A 19,535-nucleotide genomic window follows, 5' to 3' on the forward strand; every position below is an offset into this window, starting at 1 on the left:
TTGTTATTGTAGCGCTGTAATGCTCTATAAAGTGCCATTGTGCTGCTTTGTCCTCTGCTGTTGGACAGATAGAAACAAACACTGAAGGAGCCTGAAGCCCTGCACAACTGTGATCAAATTTACTGTTTACAGCAGATAGAAAGCAGAGGCCAGGGTATTTTTCTATGTAGAAATTTATCTCAGAAAAAAAAAAAAAACATTGAGCATCACATCAGCATGTAAAACAAGTATAGTCAGAGGCTCTCCAGCGGTTTTAATTCACTGAAATTGAAACTCTGAATGGATAATAATCATTGAGTTCAAAGTGAAGGAGCACAGAATGTGAGGGATCTGAACAATGTCTCATGAATAAAGATTTTTCCACTGTGGCTTGTAACATCCCACATTACATGCTTACACAGACAGACACTGACAGACCGCCATTTCAAACTTCTGAGTGCTGATATGTTTTTATAAAATATATAATTATCAAGTTGAAATGTGAAAGATAGGTGGTGGGATACACAAACTTTACCAGGGAATTTAATGATTCTGACAAAGAGGTCGGGGTGCTTTTAGATCACCTGTGCTGAAAGAGCCGAGTGTAAATATGAAAAAAGTTGAGGAAACTCAAAATTTCAGGGCAACTTACATCAATAGATTTTTGCGTTTTGAGCCCAATTCAAAGTTCTACCAACTAATAAAGTTTTGTTGAGATAATGTACCTCAAAATTGTTTATAAGTTTATCTGAAGAAAAGTAGATTATCTCTTGGTAAAACTTTTTAAAAACTTAAGATTCTGAGTTGGGCTCAAAACTAAAAAAAAATCTTTAATGTTTTCTGAACTTTGAGAGTATATGTTTGAAATGTTTTTACATACACTGTAAAAATAAAAAAGTTGAGAAACCACAACCTCTAAAGGTAGCTTGCTTCAATGGATGTTTTAGTCTTGAGCCTCAAACTCTTAAATTTTGAAAAAGTTTTACCTACTAATACTGTTTAACTGAGACATTTTACTGCTCTTCTTCAGATAAACTTGAATCTTTGACTTTGAGAAACCCCAAAAAATGAAGTGAAAGTGAGCAATGGTTAATAATTTAATTTTCAGTTGCAACCATTACATTTTCAAGCACCCAAATAAAAACAAATTCACAGCTCACTGTGAAGCAATTATGAAATACATGTTTTGGTATTGGTATCAAAGATTCAAGTTTATAAGTAAAATAGGCCAACAAAAGATTATAGGTTGGCAAAACTTGATTTAGTTTATTTCAAAACTGAAAAGTTTGAGTTTGATAAAAAGCAGTCGCCTTTTTCAACTTTTTTTTTTACATTGTTAAAGAAATTTCAAGATTTTTGTGTTGTGAAAGGAAGATAATATATTTTTCTTTGTCCCTGGTACTGGGTAGCCGAGACGCAGAAGAGTAGATGGAAGATACGAGATGGAGACCACAAACAGACACTCACACACACAGACACACACACACACACACACACATACACACACACACACACACACACACCACAACAATATGGCGCCACAAGCAAATGTACACACATCCCCATTGTTCTATTGTTCTTCTCCACTCTGCAGAACCACAAGTAGTGTTTACATAAATGAGCCAAACAAAGATTTTCCTTTTAAAACTACTATACAAATGTGAACACACACCATTTATTTCCCTCAGAAGAGGATTTGGAGGACATTTTATTGTATTTTACACTGACAGACAGACAAACAGGTTATTGAAGGATATCAGGTATGAAATAATGAAATAATGAGTTCAATTTTCCCTAAACAGCCTCCTGCAGCTCTTCAGAGAAAAAAGCAAACTGGTATACAATTAAATATAAAATAATTACAAGAAGCAAAATCAAAAGGAAAGGAATCGGGTTTGTTTGGGATATATTTGTAGGACTTTAGGGCATTCAGACATTTTGGAAACTTAAACATAACCTTTGACCTGTGTGGCAGGTGCCCTGCGGGGACTACTTTCTCCACTGCTGAAGGTGGGAGAGCCGGGGATCCCAGGGGGACTCGACCCAGCATAGAGCAGAGATCCCCCGATGAGGAGCAAGGCCGAAGCCCCCCAGCCAATGTACAGGGCTGGGCCGAGCTCACGCTTGTGTGGGGCCGCCACATGTGGGTCATAGAAATCTCTGATGATGGAGTGGGCCGTCCAGCAGACGGGCACCAGGTAGAGGAAGCCTGCGATGGCAAAAAGGGCACCAGAGATGCGAGCAATGCGGGCCTTGAGGCTGTTTACACCAATGCACTTGGTGCACTTGACTCCTAAGACGCCCAGAGCCAGAGCCAGGCCACATATCAGGATGGAGAGCACAGTGAGGCCTCGGGCCGCCTGCATGTCACTGGGCAGAGCCAGCAAGCTGTCGTACACTTTACACTGGATCTGACCTGTGCTCTGCACGATGCAATTCATCCATAGGCCCTCCCAGATGATCTGAGCCGTCACTATGTTGTTCCCGATGAAGGCAGTGACTCGCCACAAGGGGATGGCGCAGACTATCGCCCCGCTCACCCAGCCCACAATGGACATGATGAGGCCCAGCAACTGCATGCCTGTGGTCGCCATCGTGAAAGGTGTTATTTGAATCAGACGGACTTTCTTTCAGTCTCTGTTTGTCCCTCTTATAGTCCAACACAGAAATGTGACAGTCAGACAGAACAGGAAGTATTGTGCTCCGCTACTGGTTCTTCAGTCTTTGGGCGACGGTGTCGCAGAGTTCAGCCCAACAGGAATAGGTGATCCTGAAATTCAGAAAATTATCAAAATAAATACATTTCTCATTCATCACACAAACAATTCTGTAAAACTCACAGATACAAACATAATTATAACTTCTTACTACTCACAACAACAAGCATCACATTTGTAAAACATGGAAAGACTAGCAGAGCATATATTTATCATAAATATTTGGAAACAGGCTGGGAGGCCCATGTTTAGTGGATTCCAGTGAGAAGCGCAGAGAATAGCCGTCTTTGACACAGCTGTGGGTGTCGAGCTACGCCTTGCCGGGTGAGTGGATTATCTCAGAAAAACATGAGGAGACTCTGAACACAAGCATCTTTCATGAAGCCCTGTAGAGTGGGCCAGGAGGACACATGTCATCTCTTTGTCACAGCTCTCAGTGTCCACATTTTACCAATTCTGTGAATCAAAACCCTCCCTGCACCATCAATCCAGGGATTCTTCATGACAAGGACAGATGGAAACAGGTCAAAGGGTCAAGCTTTGGACCACTTTTAGATAAACATGCATCCAGCAGATCCATCTGAGGGGATTATTATTAGATCTGATAAGTGGGCAGGTAACTATGGATCATATGGATCCTCAAGACCAGATACTAGAACCATAAAGGGTTCTTCAGTTTGCCCCCATTTTGGCCCTGTTAAACCTTTTTTATTAAGGGCCCACATGGAACCCTATTGGGGAGTTCTACCTGGAACCTAACATAAAGGTTCATACTTTAAGGCATCTGTGAAAGGTTCCACTCAGAACCTCTTATGAGAGGTTCTACAGTGAACCCATCTATGGTGTAATGGTTCGACTGAGAACCCTCTCTGAAGGCCCTATCCAGAACATTTTCAGCTTCTAAAGGCGCCTACAAGACCCCACTGAGGGGGTTTTACCGAGAACTTTTTATACTCTAGAACACACTCCCTGTCCTGCATAGGGACTTTTTATATCGCAAAGGTTTTGTACCAAGAACCTTTTTGTATTTCATGGATTTTATCTTGAACACACCTGCGGAACATACACAGAAGTTTCTGCTGAGAACCTCTTAATATTCCAAGGGTTTTATCTACATGCTCAAGGGGTTCTACCAAGAACCCTTTTATATTATGGCAAAATATCTTAAAAAATATTGTTCATAACAAAATAAATTAATTGAATGAATAAATTAATGAATTTATGAAGTCTTGATAGTTCAGTCTTTGGTACAACTACTTCTTCTGTCCACATGATGGGAAATTGCAATGAGACGAGAAATTTCATACACCGGCCTCCATGGGGACTACTTAAACTCATGACATTTCACACAAATGTATCTGTTTTTCAGTCAAATGTTTTTTTGACATTGTTGGACATGCCACTAATGCACTGATCAAGGATATTTTCAAGGATATTTACCGCAAATGAAGTCCTCTCACTGCTCCCCTCGGCCCACAGGTTAGCGTCGCTCCTCCTCTGCTTGGTCAGATCAGCTGGGACATCTGGATTTGTGAATTCAGCCCTGAGAATTCAGTCGGGTCCACTGCAGGCTGGAGAGCAGAGGGAGAGGCTCTATCTTCAGAGGTCGATCAGCTTTGACACCCAGGACTGGACTGGAGATGGGGCTGCCCTCCGAGATGCCAGCGCGAGTCTGTGCGGCAGTGGGCAGAAGCATGCGCTTGTGTGCACGGCGGTGTCAGTGTGTGAATGAGTGAATGTGTTTGAGTGTGTGTCTCCCAGTGCCTGGTGTACGAGCACAATGCCCTGCTGTTTCCACTGTGCCCTCCCTCCCTGCTCCTCGTCAACCTCTGTCCTAACCCTGCAGCCCCTCGCATCCATCCAACTCAGCAACCTATTTTCTCCTCTTTTTTTCGACTTGGACTCACTTGTTCATTTATGAGAGCCTTCTCTTTTCTTCTTCTGTCCTTTTCAATCTGTTTATGGGTTTCATTGAAGTTGCTGGAGTGCAAGTGGTCAGTCCTTATGCAACCTCTTGTTCACTGTTCTGACGGGGAAAATGTGGTTCATTGTAGTTTTTCATGGATTTGTGACTAAATAAATACATTTGACACACTGGTTTGATACTGAAAAGATAATCACAAGCACAACTGTATATATCGGAGGTGGAGGACTCAAGTCACATCACTTGACTCAAGTCAGGCTTAAGTCACAAATTTGAGGACTTGAGATTTGTTTGACTAACATGGATAAAGGACTCAACTCAACATGAAAGGACTTGCGCACAAACCTGGCAACCTACTAGTACACAGCAGACCAGCAGAGGCCAACTCCTGAGGCAGCTATCATGAAAGGGGGTAGTCCAGGTGTCAGAAACCTTCAATAACCCCTTACTGTAGCATGCAGAAAGGAGTCAGATGGAGGCAGGACTGGATGTCCAATGGGTGGAGCATAGCCTATGACAGTCTAATAAAACAAATAGCACCATCTGCTGGATGACTGCAAGAAGGAGGCAACAAATCTGTATATCTGTAGAATAGAAACTTATATTTAAAACATCTTTCTTAAATTGACTGCACTAACACACATAAAACATGGTTCAACAACAAGAGCATTTGAAAATAGTATAACATTTGGCTCAACAACTGTCAAAGTTTGTCTTTTGCAGTCAGTCAGAAGTGCAAAAAGGTTGCAACAGTTATCAATTTTTCATGACAACTGTCTTTTAAATGTTGGAGATCATCAGAATTTTATATGACTTGACTTGTGACTTGCTTGACCTTAGCAACCACTCAACTCGACTGGTTTGAATCTCTGCGCAGTAACTTGGGACTTTCTTGAGACTTGAAGGTTTGTAACTTGCACATGTGTGACTTTTTTTATTTATACTGAAGATTTATAAATCCAGTGATGTTTAGATGCTACAGAAACTAGAAGAGATGATCAGAGGAGCAGCGTTTCTGCCGCCATGCAGGCGACCGGGAGTGAAGAATGGACTGAGCCTGTCAGTAAATGTATCTGTGAAGGTGTGAATGTGGACTCCAGATTCTGCGCAGTAGAAGGACACCCGTCCCTCTGTGTAGTCCAGAAACACGCCCACCCTCCTGGGTCTCTGCTCCAGAGCCAGCGGGGTGACAGGAGACGTGTTGGCCATGTACTGGCCTCCAGGCTTCAGGCTTAAAGTCCAGAAACCATTTGCAGGACTGACAGTGAACTTTCCCTTCCTGTTTATGGACTGTCTGACAACACCCAGGTTCCACTCGATCTTGTCCCCGACCTCCACCTCCCAGTAGGTCCTCCCGCTGCTGAAGCTTTCTTTGGCCAGCACGTTTGCCACACGGTCAAACCGCTTGGGATGGTCTGGTACCTCCTGGAGCTTGTCCGTGTGTCTCACCTGTTTTCTGTCGTCTGACACGGAGAGGAATGGGTGTGCTGTCTTAACGCTCAGATTGACATCCACTAAGAAAGAGAGAGGGGAAAAGGTCAAGAACGGGTCAAACAAGACGGTCATCTTTAGCAGATCCTTCCCAAAGTGGGATTCAATCTCAAGACCTCCTCAGTGCGGGGCAACAGCGCTAACCACAGAGATAAAAGTTAAAAATAAAATAAAAAATAAACAACCCCTTCCCTTTTATCACCCCCTAATAATTTCTGTATAGTCATTTGTTTTAAGCCTTACCTGTGTATTTCTCTATTCTCTTCAGTTCTGTCAAAGAAGAGCAACAGGGAAAAGAGCCATTAATCTCATTGTATTTATTTTAAAATACTGATTTAATACATTAAAGATAAAATTCTGCTTTACTAACCAGATTTTGAGAGCCTGTTGACTTCTACCTTTATCTTTTCCATCATATCTGACAGTGCTCGCCTGGTGACGCCGACACAAGGGTCAGTTTCTATGGTAACCTTGGACCAGTCCTTCATCTGAGAGGGGCACACCGTGGACACAATGTTCTGCGTGACATAAACAAAGACATTTCACTGACAGTATCCAGTGTCACGGCTTCACCATCTTCGCACGACAGCCATTCTCCTCTGACATCTCACAGGTCAAATGTCATATTGATAAAATTCCAGGATGCAATGTTTGTTATATACATACTTGGACAGAAGGTAAAGGTGCATACCACAGTAACTTCCTTTGTATCATCACTTTGATCACCGTTTACAGGAATCTGAGGATCAGACTCGGCTCCAGTATCCTTCCTCAGCTCCTCGATCTCCTGTTTGAGCTCCTCCACGAGTGTTTCCACTCTCCTCTCCTCTTCCAGCTGTCTCTCCTCGATCGCTGCGACGACCGCTTTGTGACTCTTCTCCATGGCATTCACGAGGGCAGAGAAAACCTTGTGGCTCTCTCGCACCTCCCTGAGGTAGGAGCTCTGATTGGACACCATCATGCATCATCATTCAACAATATATTTAAAAAAAACCCAAAGATTTAATGATACTAAAAAGTCTTCAACGCACCTTTTGGAGCTCGAGGGAATATTTCAGCCTTTCAATCTTCTGCAGCCTTTCCTGAGTCATTTGGTCCACATCTATAACCTGCAATAGTGATATAAGCACATACAAATACTGCATTAATTGACAGAATAGTTCAGATTTTTTGCAGTGGGTTTGAGCTACCTGTTGATAATCAGTGTAGCTGATGGACAGTTGATGGCGGTCGGCACACCCCCAAAAGGAAGTCTGATTTTTTTTAGGTGGACCTTTTATTATTAAAAATATCTTTTGCTGCTTACCTCGTCCACAGCAATTTGTATACTATACATTATTAATAAATACCTAATATTACCCCACTTCAAATAATCTGAACTATCCCTTTAATTATCTGATGATGACACATATAATAAGATAACAATGATAAGATGCAATGAAGTACCATCTCGTCATCAGGTGGTTTTGGTGGTCGAGTCTTCCTGTAGTTGTCCGAGACGTCAGACAGGATGCGGTTGACACTGAGGTCAGGCCTGTCGGCGAACACTCTCTTACAGCGGGGACAGTATTTGGACTGGTGCCGGGCCCAGTAGCGACAGAGACAGGACAGGCAGAAGCTGTGTCCACACGGTATGGTCACTGGGCTGGTGAAGATGTCTCGGCACAGAGAGCACAGGAAGTGCTTCTCCGGGAGGAGGCTGATGGTAGAGGCCATTCTGTGAAAATGACAGTCAACAAAGTGTGAGAAAGAATTTTCTGTGTTTTTTCTAAATTCAAACATCTCTCTGGCTGAAGTTTGACTGTGAGCTTGTCCCCATCGGAGAACAACTTCTGGTTCCTGGTAGAACCTTTCATATAGGTTCCACTTGCAAACCGCTCCGAGGTCTACCTAGAATCCAACATAAACGGTTATACTTAAAATCATCTGTGAAAGGTTTCATCCAGAACCCCCTTTGAGATGTTCTATTGACAACACTTTTGTGGTGTAATGGTTTAACCCAGAATCCTCTCTGGGGATTCTATCCAGAACCTTTCCACCTTTTAAGGGTACTCACAACCGAGAACCTTTTTATATTCCAAGGGATTCATCTGGAACCCACCCAGATGAAGAACAACACTACTTGAATAAATGTACCTTCCATCACTGTTTCACTGGTGTCTTTTAAAGCCATCAGTCTTCTCCTCCCACAGCGTCAGACAATCAACACATTGGCCCTTGGACTTATTTCCTCCCTGTCAGCAGCCATAACCCATGATTCATACCTATTTCAACTCTGCACTACTGACGTATCATTACAATAATTTTGTGTAGGAATTCTCTCCCACTTGTCTTTCTTATTTGGTTATTTTCCTATGTCTTGTTTTCTCTTTTTTATATATATACAGTACCAGTAAAGACTTTGGACACACTTCTCATTTAATGCTTTTTAGTTATTTTTTATGAGAAGCAGTTCACATTATATGGTAAGTGTGCAAAGGAGACTCCCATGACGAATCAAAAATACTGAAGAGCAAAAACTTTTACACACTTGTAGGTGGACAGGTAGGTAGAAGACGATGAAGCAAAAAGATTCTCACACACCGTCTTTAATAGCATTGTTATTAAATCTTTGATTGCAAGTGCAGAAGGCAGTGTGACTCTTCACAGTTTGACGTCTCCAGTTTTAATCTACAATGTAGAAAAATATTAAAATTGAACAAGAAGATGTGTCCAAACTTTTGACCGGTGTTGCATATATTGTTACACATTTCGCTCTTGAGAATCAACAAAGTATTTCTTATTCTGATAAATGTATCAGCCACAGGCCACTCAAAGAAGCAGCATTAACAGTGAATTGTGAAAATTCAAATATTAGCTCATAGCTCAGCCATGCAGCTCTCACAATCTCAGGCACTCAAGAACATGAGCGGAATGACATTCCTCTCATATTACGTAATGAAACACAAAGGACAGGACGTGTGATTCTTATTTAATCTACTTCATTTCACTGGTGAAAAGCTTCCCAGCCCTCAGATTATTTTCTATCACGGTGTCCCTCTCATTGTACAGTCACAGAGATCAGAATTAAAAAGAACATCTTTGTGATCAAGGTGAGATAATTATGTATTAACAGAGAGCGGAAGCCAAGTAAAAAGATGTGATGTAAAGTATGTAGTCAAACAGGTAGCAACCAAATAGTCTGTTACGTCATCAGGGAGTTACAGCACATAGAAGTCAACACAAAACAGTAGCTAATGAAGCGGCTGAAATCCTAATGTTATCTTTCATGTGAGTTTTGTCCTGACTTCGTTGTGCTCTGACATTAATGTAGGAACTCACAGGTTATGCAACATGTGAATGAGTCACAGGTCTGATTTCTTCTTTTTCTTTTTTCAAAAGTGAAACAGAAACAAATGTAAAAATATCTACAGAGGCAAGTTTGGTCTTACCTGTCAGAGCTGATGTTGTCCAGATAACACCACTGCTTCTATTCACAGTTCCTGGTTAAAACAAATACAATAATACAAAGCTACTGCAAACGGTGTACACTCAACAGGTGCTCTAAGGTGTGTGTGTGCGTTGTGTAGGAAAGGGGCAGTGCTTTAGACGGTGAAACTCTCAGTTGAGACTCCACCCTGAATGTTATCTGAGCTGCAACTAACCTACAGCAGGACACCAGGAAATGTTGGACTCTGCACTGTGACAAGAATGCTCTAAAACTTTCAGTAACTGACAACAAGGAGGTGGTAAGTTGCTGTAAATCCATTTCACAGTATGATTACTGTAAATCTAAACACAGTACCACAGTATTGCAATTATTACAGTTACATTGTTAAAGTAATTATCACCATGTTGTATTCTTTTTCTTCTTAATCAGAGTATGCTCAGCAAAAATAAATTCTATACCCATTGAAAAGAGATGAAACAGAGCTTATTATTGTCTCACTTATTATTTTAATTACCCTTGATCACACAGTAGTCTAGATGGCACAAAGTAATTTTGAAGTCAGTCAGATTATTTCTATAGGAGGAGTTCGTTAAAATATGAAGCACCAAAATTGTCCCCAATATTCAGAATGGCCAACTTGTGTTCATGAGACTTTTCTGCATCTGGTCATGATAAATGTATGTACTGATTTTCATTCATGTCGGTGAAACATGCCACCGGGAATGCAATTTAAAGGGTGTGACGAAGCCATTGGGCCCCTCTCATCAACAAAACTCATTTCATATGTTCAGGCCTGTACTACTATTGAACATGTGAAGTTTCAGGCAGATTCAACACGGAAGTTAATCCAACTTCCTGTGTTTTGGCGAAACATCAACCATTGCTGTGCCGTCATGGCAACACCATTTGATGATATGTCAAAATCTTCACAGTACACCATTACCAAGATCTTAAGGTCTTTCTGACCAGATTTGAGGTGGATATGATCAACCTGCTTGGAGATGCGCCTCAAAGACATGTCAATTCCTGTTGCTAGTAGGTGGCGCTATGGTTATTGCAGTATTTGTCATTTAGATGTTCAGGACGGGACTGTAATCAAACATCTGGTGCAGGTCGGATCATGTATACTAAAACCAGTTGCGGCGAGGTCAGGCGCCCGTCAGGCGCAAGCTTGTCTCAGGTGTCGACAGCAGAGACATCTCATATTTCATGGTGAGACATCAAAATTCACATTCGTGCCATGGCCAGGGCGCCCGTCAGGGTGGACAGGTGACAATGGTGTGGGTGTGGGCCAATTAATAAAGAAGTAATTTATCAGATAAAATAAAATATTAAAGGCCCATAGCTAGTCTCAAACTAAAACACATTTTTAAACTGTCTTAATTCAAAGTGACTTGCATAGTTTTATCTTAAAATACTCATATATACCCTGTTCTGGATTGATGAAGGATTAGAGCTACTCTAGGACTTCAAAGAGGCAGGTTTAACTTGTGCTCACTGCTGTCTGTGAGGGAACATGGACTGTTTGTAATATCTAAAACAGGGTTGGACAAACTTTTTCCATCAAGAGCCAAAACTTTAACTTAATGTTGTGCCATGAGCCAAAAGCAGACACCTGATAGATGCAAAATGATACTAAGATCTCAGGTTCCCTTAACTTCCTGGACGAAGAGTTGCTCTACCTGTCTGCTCAGATTATGAAAAATAATTAATAATTAGGGATCCTATTTAAAGAGTTTTTCAAACTATTTTGGGGGCTTTTTCCTTTATTGGACAAGAAGGTGAAGGTAGACAGGAAAGGTGAGCGAGACAAAGGAGACCACAAACAAAAATAAAGTAGCATAAATAACAATTTATGTCTTTTTTTTAATTAAAGCTAGAAATATCTGGTGGGCCAAATCAAACATTATGGTGGGCCGACTTTGGTCCGAGCACCCCACTTTGAGAAGCCCTGATCTAAATAAAGACTAACAGGCACTACAGAGGCCAGATGAGTCTGTTTTTTCACTTTCAATTCCTGGATGGTTTGAGACAATTTGTTTTAGAAGCATTTTTCATTCTCACTAAAGTTTTTGAACAAATTCTTTGTGCCTTTGCTGTTGATTTCAAGACTCACTTCAGTCCTGGTGTTTTCTAATCCATCCAGCATTTTTATGAGCACCATACTGACCCAGTAATAACCTTAGTGATAATCCTGGGACGCTGGTTTAACAGGTAAAACATTGTTTGACCCTGCTGTTGCTTTTATCTGCCACCACTAGATGGAGCCGTTATTTCAGTTTGTCTAAACACAATACTTCTTCTATGACGATATTAAATTTGGAAGAGGCCTACAGATACAGTGCACTTCATTTGACCCTCTACACTGTGTGTTACTGATTATCATCAGAAGCCATAACTGAAATCATGACTGCTTAAACTGGTCAGATCACAAACCACACACGCTTCAGTTTGCACCACCTCCTCTCCACCACAGAGACCTGGACAAAGGACAGACCACACAAACACCAGGCACACTGAGAGGGAGAGAGGCGGATAGGTGGGGGAGATAACCTGCAAACAAGGGAGAGAACGAGAGAAGCTCCTGAAGAGAGTTTGCAGTCTGTTTGTTCAGTTCTTGTTGTTTGTTTGTTGCCTGAAGGAAACATTATGCATTAAGACTACTTTTGTTTGAGCAATATCAAACTAAAGAGTGGGGATGCTCAAATGCAAAATTCTGGCCATAGTTTTTTATTTTAATATCTAGAACTCAGTAGATTAAATGATTGGTGGTTTCATTAGAAAAAATAAGTATACAGATTAACCAATAAGCACATGATCATTAGTTGTAGCCCTATGACCAGGTAATTGTAGCTCATTCATCATTTTTCATGGTTTGCAGTGCGTGAGAAGGATTAAATGATCATACCAGAAACTCACAATTAGGTCATAAAAGTAGAAATATTGGTATGAAATTCTTCCTCTGATGCTGACACAGGGGTTTTGTGATGTTTTTATTTGAAAGTCTTTTTGAGAGAGAGCCAGCGAGTGTAAATAAACCTCAGGAAGCGAGAGTGTGTGTCCATACACGTGTCCTGAGTGTGTGTCTGTAGGGGAGTGTGTGTGTGTGTGAATGGAATAGATTACAGAGGGAAGCTGTAGTAAAGCCTCAGCTGAATGGACCAGGTGTGTGTTTTTATGTCCGTGTCTGGGGGGGATTCTCAGGAAGACATGATGCAATTCAATCTGAGAGACTGCTGATGAAAGGGGAACGCTGCTGCTGTTCTCGCTCGTATGTTCTTGGCTGCAGTCGTTGCATAATATTGCAGGTGGTGGGGAGATACTGAGGATCATGGGACATGCTCTGAGAAAATCCCACCGCTCTGGGCCTATACTGCACATTTCAGTAAGCAGATACGTGATTCCACTGTAGTTTACAGTCCAGTCCTGTTGTAATGTCTCCCTAATTACTGTCTAATAATGGTTTAATAAAGGGTCTAATGCTGTCTAATGAATAACATGTTAGTTTTTGTCTGATTTCATACAAAGTTTGGCTCATATGCTGTAAAATGTGTGACCTGTTTTTCCTCCACTGTCAGGTGTCTGCTCTCGTCAGCCTCAGCTCAGATATCCCCTAAACTGCCTGTCAGCCAATCCCTAATGTATATACTGCTCCATACACAATGTGAGAGGTCTGTGTGTGATGAGGGCCCTGCAGTTCATTGGCTGGTAGCCTCATAATCTCCTCAGAGTGTGAAGTGTATAAGAAGGCTTCACTAAACACGACTCATCATCTAACAGCAGCCCTGATATCTACGAGACGACCGGCTGAGATAACACAGCAACACAGGAGGTGAGTAATATTGTTAAAACCATTTCTCTCAAGTTGTACTTTGCCATTTTTCTGTACTTTTGAATTCAGATGTTGTACATGTTTTAATTATTCTAGTTAATTAAACTTAAAAATTTCCATTTATTTTTTTAGAACATTTCAGAATTCATAAACATAGGTTCCTCTAACTTGTCTTTCAAGTCTTTTGACTTGAAATGGTGAATTGAATGATTGTACTGTAAAAATTTTGATCAATTCATTAAAGTTTCTTAAGAAACATGATCACCACATTAACAGATGTGGATCCAACGTAGATTATTTGAGAGACAAAACTCTCGTGAGATCCCTATTTTTTTTTTATAGTTTGAAGAAAACATATATGATGAAAACTTGCTACTTTACTGAAGAGTTGTTGGTTCAAATTAATATCTTAAGGTAATTGAACATGTTTTCTTATGTACAACTGAATTAATACGATGTTAATTTATTTTGAATCATTACAAAATGAACTTAACTTGTATTTTCACATTCAGTCAACTTAAGGCAGCCCAGACACTGACTTCTTTAAGTTATAAATGTTTATTTTTTTATTAGTGTAGACTACACTAAAGGGTTTTGGTACACCTGCACAGTCTGATATTATCCAAAAATATGCCATAAAATGTACTTTTATAATGTCTATATTATTCAGTTTTCTAGAGGTGTTCATATTCATATATGTTAAGGTCATAATGAGAGGTGTTTCTAATATCCTGCCCCCTCATGTGTATATAGATAGGGTGGACAAAAAAAATAGAAACACCTCTAAATATGAAAACACTTATTATTTGTCGTAGTTAACTGTTATAAAATTGCATAAAATTGCAGTTTTGTAACGTTTCACTGAAAAATTCTGTCTATCTGATGGAGTAATTAAGGAGCTATTGTCTGGTTAGGACCTCAAGCAAATTCAGCATGTCCCCACAGTAATCTGATTATAAAGGCGCTGCGAAGCTTAAAGGCACTGCGGAGAGTTAATTAGTAATGTGAGTTAAACATTACAGGGGCTTTCATTTGTCTGTATACAAGTCTGTATATTTCTGTAGATTTTAATTTATTTAGAAGTGTTTATAATCATAGCAAGACAGTTTGTCTGGTGTAATAGCAAAATACAGAGGTGTGAAATTGGGGGCGTCTGAACCACCATCTACTGTCAGTAACACACTTACTAAGGATAAGTACTTCATACAACTCCACATCAACTAAACCAAACTAAATTCCATTAATATTTTAATGCATTCCATCCCTTTTTAACACAGTGACTGCCTCATTACAGTTCAGACAACAAAATTATGAACTTGGATGTGGCCAAACCTGAACCCAAGATTGGCAGCAAAGGTCCCCTCAGAGCCGCCGGCCCAGCGTCCGGCCCACCCAAGTTCAAACAGAGGAGCGGACGCCAGTTCAAGAGCAAGCCTCCCAAGAGAGGCGTCATCGGGTAGGCCTTTATTGAGTAAATTGGGTGAGTGAGTGTCATATTGAAAGAATTTCCCCAGAATAAAGTTTGTGATTTTCTTTCTTCCTCAGCTTTGGAGAGGAGATCCCAGGAATGGAAGGGCTTGGCATTGGTAGGCAGAAGTTCAAAAGCTGTCCCACCACACCATGAAAAAGTATAAACCACACAATCTTTACTTTCATTACTCACTATTTATTCTTTCTTTTTTTTCAGACATCACTGTAATCTGCCCATGGGAAGCATACAGCCATCTAGAGCTACATGAACTAGCTCAGTATGGCATCATCTGAGTCTCTTTGCTGAGAAATATTTTTATATCTACTAAAAGGAACTGATGTTGCAAGTTCAGCAGCTAGAATTTCAATGACCGACCTCAGCAATCTGGATCATCACATTGGTTTGACATGTAAAAGTTGTCTGCAAATTATGGATACTGTTCTTTGTTTAAGTTGCTTTATGTATTCAGTCTATTTTCATAAAACTCTCAAGCTGCCATTTTAATGTCCTCCACCCACTGGTGCTGAATGTGTCCTTGTGTCATTGCCTGAGGTTGCAGTGGGAGCTGTAACTGGAAGCTTGGTTACTTGAAAGAGTTTCTGCACCATTAGCAGCATTGTGTTTGATCAAACTCAGAATAAAGCTTGGATTTTTACAAACGATTTCAAACACTTCTTGTTTTTACCAAACTTAAGAAGCTCTGTGTATGAAATACTATAAAGTTCTCTGTTTCATGCTCTATTTGTCCCTTTTCAACAAATAGTAGCATATGTGAACCATAAAATGATCATAACAGCAATTCATTTAGTGCATTTCTCTAATACTTAAAGGAATAGGTTGACATATAGGAAAGTATGTGTCTTTGCTGCCTTATGCAGAGTTAGGTAAAAAGAATGAGACCAGTCTCATGCCTATCTGGTAAATATAAAGCTACAGCTGACAACCAGTTAGCTTAGCTTAATTTAGCTTAGCACAAAGAAAGAACAGCTAAAGAGCCAACCCTGCTCTATCCAAGGGTAACAATATCTGGCCCCCAGACCATGCTATAATGTGTTTGGAGTGTAAAAGTAACAAATTGAGGTCCAGTTCTTCAATCGAACCAACGTGAGGATGATTATTTCATTTTGTGTGCACAAAGACAAACTTAAATGGTCCAGAAATAGCGAACAAAGCCTATGAATTCATTGGTCATACAGTAGGCAGGTGAAGGACAACAAATCTGTTCCAATTTCTACCTGGATATTACACATCATGGAGCACCGTCAAGTTCGTGATGGTGTTAATCTGGAGCGCACATCTGCAGACCAGAGGAGCATCTGTATGAAAGTCTCGTAAGACAGCAGACACTGAATAATTTAATAATGCAGGCATTCCTCACTTCCACAGTCCACATTTTGGTAGGAAATGTGCTACAAATTCACCAGTCACCAAAACAAAGAGAAAATGTTTTTTAACCAGTGAATCTGCTCGTACATTGGCGCGCTTCGGAGATTGGTTGGCATGGTGTTCGCACCAGAAATGAACCTCTCCAGAGTGGTTGTTTGGTCCGCACCAGAATTTGAGTCCAGTGTTCACACCAGCCTAAACAAACTGCACCAAGGGGGTAAATGCTCCAAGGTGTGGTTTAACTGAACTAAACAAGGTTGGTGCGAATCTGCCCTGAGGGACTATTTCTTGGCTGGATGCAGAAACTTCCTGGTGTCTCTGCCAGTTGTCTGTAAACCTCATGTTGAGTTTTCATGTTGAGTATTCACTCATATTTGCTATTGCACAGTCATGGGAGTGATATCGATCTTTTCATCTAGTTAGCTTGTTAGGACATATTTCCCAGACTGTGGAAGTATTTATTGTCATCAAAAGCTCTTCAGAAGATTTGGATAAGGTTTGTACGCTAACTGTGCTGGACAGCATGTTGTTTAGGAGAAGTGAAGGTTTTCACAGCACGATGGAGGTATAAGGCACATACTGCATATTTAGAGTTAGGAAAGGCATCACTGTCCTTGTAACTAAAGGTTAAATCGATTATTTTTGATGGAATTCGTTTCTAAATCACACCATGTTTTTGCCAGCTGAATGATGCACTTTAGCCTGTAATCTTGACGCTTTTCATTTAAATTTGATTTGGTAGTTGTTTTTCATTTCTTCTGGCAAACAGACACAGTCATCTGAGTCTTTTCAGTCAAGCTGAGTGAAGAATTTCCTTCTCATGCTTTAGAGGGTACACTGCAGGTGACAAACAATGTGGAGCTCCAAAAGCATTTAGCACCCATTAAATAACGTATGCAATACATTCATCAGTCCATGTTATAAACATTATGCCACTGGATGCTTTCCAACAGCCGTGTTGTGATAAACAGAGTCAGAATCTGGACCCCCAGTACAACAATCCCAACTGTCCCTATGAGGCCCTCGTGCTGCTCGATCCAGCGAGAGATTCCCCCCAGACAACCGCCCAGGAAGATCACGCTCTGAGCCGTAAACTCGTCCAGCAGCTGGGCTCCGACGCCACACTGAGAGTTCCACACTGTGCCGTTCTCCAGAGGGTCCACACAGCACGTTGCAGGGACGCCACAGGCCAGAACTCCTGGAGCCGAGCAGTTGTAATATCTGAGGAAAGAAAGAAATATTCAGTAGAGAGCCAAAGTCCCTCCCCTTCAGGTGGACCACCATGGGACTTTACACTCTTAGAAATTCAGGTGCTAACTAGAACTATGCAGGGTTCTCCAGCTTGTCCCCATAGTTGATATAGAGCTTTTCCATTGGAACCCTGTCAGAGAGCACCTTTTAAGGGTGCTGACATCAAGGGGTGTCGATCAAGAACATTTATTATATACAACCCACCCACAGGGTCCTACTGAGAACCTTATTATATTCCAAGGGTTCTAGCTAGAAGACACATATGGAGTTCTACTGAGAACCTATTTATATTCCAAGGGTTCTTCAAGAATTCAACAATCCCTGAAGAACTCCTTTTTCCAAAAAGTGTTCTTCAAATGCAAAGTGCTCTTAATGGAGCCCTGGATACTTTGAGAAAAAAAAAGAAAGAACTGCAGTCAATGGCTGGAGACAAATAAGTTTTAACCTGTTTGAATGGTGCCATGAATTACACATATGATGTTTGCTGAATGAAAAAAAAAATTTACAGTTCAAGAAAGTCAAAGTTTGTTGGAAAACTGCTGAAAGATAGGAAAGATTTGTAATCAGAAAGACTTCACACCCAATGAGTCAGCTAAGCAGCGCCATGACTTTCACACAACAAAAGCTAATGTTAGCTGCTGAAGCTACGATATCTGTGTGTTTTTGTACTGGGATGTAGTCACTCAAGCAACTCCCTGGCTGATAAAAGCCAGCTAGGTGTCTCTGGATATCTGGACAAGAGATGTAGTTCACTGAGCAGTGTCACACTAAACTAAACTAAACTAAACTAAATAAGCCTATGACAAACTGCAACTTTCTTGACTTGTAAAATTATCTTTTGAATTGCCGTATGTCTAATTCATGGTGCAATTCAAAGGGATTAAAAAATTATTTGTCTCTTGCAGTTGTTGTTTCTTAGCATTTTTTCCAAAATAAGGGCCGATAAGTGGGACAGTGGAAGGGGAGGGACTTTCCTTCTCTATAACACTCAGATCAGCTCATTTACATTTTCATGGCATTCGTGCATGATGACCATTAAGTCATGATGTACTTTTTCATGTATATATTCGAGTTAGTCACCCTCTACTCACATGTTGACCTCCCAGTCACGGTAGTTATCCGCCCCACAGCACTGCAGATTGGACTGAATCTCGTCTGTGATGAACCGCAGATCCAGATCATCCTGGTAGCGCACCATGGCGGCTAACATCCCCGACCTCAGGTAGCTTCCTATTTGATCTTGCAGACTGTAGGCCATAATGGCGGCCAGCACCTGGGCTGTGATGAGCACAAGCACGGCGGCAGAGAACAGCTTCAGTAAGCAGCAGTTTTCTCTTAAGGATCCCACACAGCCTGACAGGCAGAGTGTAGTCAACACAAAGCCCACAGTCACAAGTATCAGCATTGGGTCTGTGCCGATGCTGCCGATCTTCTCCTGAGCGAAAGACTCTTTGCTGATGAGGCCCCACATCCCCAGACCAAGAACCAACAGGCCCAGGACTGTGAACACCAGATTGCATAGGAACAGGAAGTACTTAAGGAAATAGTCCGTCAAAGAATATCTGTAGTAGGGTCGGACTCTTGTGAATACGGGGCTGCTGTTGTCGTCCTGTCCTTGGTGAAAGTCAGTGGTGACATTACCAAGCTCTTCAGCATCCTCTTTTGTGGAGCCTGCCTTTGGACACACAGGAATGCAACTGAATACCAGAGTTTCTGAAAGCTCATGCCACGTCAAACATTTAATTACACTTCACTCACCACAAAGAGGGATTGAATATTCAGAAAGGAACTTAACATAACAAATCAGAAGTTCAAAAGTGATCCCTTACCTTTGGTATGAGTGGACTGGACTCAGTCTGCGTTGTGTCCCTCCTCGACCATGGCAAAGGAATCCTTTTTATCATCAAATATCTCCTCATGTTGTCAGCCGCTGGGAGACGGTTCTCCCCGTGCTTTCAGCTGGTCAGAATGACACGAGCTACAGTGGAACGTAGGGGGAGCATTTGCTACAGTATGAACAGAGGAGCATGTGAGCTGAGGTGGAGAAACCATGC

At 41.2% G+C, this 19,535-nt stretch overlaps 4 protein-coding genes across 4 annotated transcripts; 1 reads left to right on the forward strand and 3 right to left on the reverse strand.

Moving 5' to 3' along the window:
* Positions 1-1,653: 1,653 nt before the first annotated feature.
* On the reverse strand, positions 1,654-3,567 carry cldnk (claudin k). Its single transcript, XM_084743629.1, has one exon. It carries the CDS (start codon positions 2,571-2,573, stop codon positions 1,926-1,928), a length of 648 nt encoding a protein of 215 aa, XP_084599755.1. The 5' UTR covers positions 2,574-3,567; the 3' UTR covers positions 1,654-1,925.
* Positions 3,568-5,415: 1,848 nt separating this feature from the next.
* On the reverse strand, positions 5,416-9,673 carry btr02 (bloodthirsty-related gene family, member 2). The gene is made up of 7 exons (XM_084744370.1): positions 9,543-9,673; positions 7,558-7,828; positions 7,143-7,220; positions 6,803-7,054; positions 6,482-6,629; positions 6,355-6,381; positions 5,416-6,134 (listed from the first exon to the last, which is right to left on the reverse strand). Exons 2-7 carry the CDS (start codon positions 7,825-7,827, stop codon positions 5,590-5,592), a joined length of 1,320 nt encoding a protein of 439 aa, XP_084600496.1. The 5' UTR covers position 7,828; positions 9,543-9,673; the 3' UTR covers positions 5,416-5,589.
* A 4,690-nt stretch (positions 9,674-14,363) lies between these two features.
* LOC146309420 (retinal cone rhodopsin-sensitive cGMP 3',5'-cyclic phosphodiesterase subunit gamma-like) lies at positions 14,364-16,373 on the forward strand. The gene is made up of 3 exons (XM_084744802.1): positions 14,364-14,829; positions 14,919-14,959; positions 15,061-16,373. The coding sequence occupies exons 1-3, from the start codon at positions 14,684-14,686 to the stop codon at positions 15,135-15,137; spliced, it is 264 nt and encodes an 87-aa protein (XP_084600928.1). The 5' UTR covers positions 14,364-14,683; the 3' UTR covers positions 15,138-16,373.
* A 7-nt stretch (positions 16,374-16,380) lies between these two features.
* On the reverse strand, positions 16,381-19,515 carry tspan10 (tetraspanin 10). The gene is made up of 3 exons (XM_084744801.1): positions 19,311-19,515; positions 18,573-19,156; positions 16,381-17,451 (listed from the first exon to the last, which is right to left on the reverse strand). The coding sequence occupies exons 1-3, from the start codon at positions 19,398-19,400 to the stop codon at positions 17,139-17,141; spliced, it is 987 nt and encodes a 328-aa protein (XP_084600927.1). The 5' UTR covers positions 19,401-19,515; the 3' UTR covers positions 16,381-17,138.
* Between the last annotated feature and the right edge of the window lie 20 nt (positions 19,516-19,535).

Source organism: Lutjanus erythropterus, chromosome 19, assembly GCF_056507025.1.
Source record: "Lutjanus erythropterus isolate fLutEry1 chromosome 19, fLutEry1.hap2, whole genome shotgun sequence".
In the NCBI taxonomy this organism is placed as follows: domain Eukaryota; kingdom Metazoa; phylum Chordata; class Actinopteri; order Lutjaniformes; family Lutjanidae; genus Lutjanus; species Lutjanus erythropterus.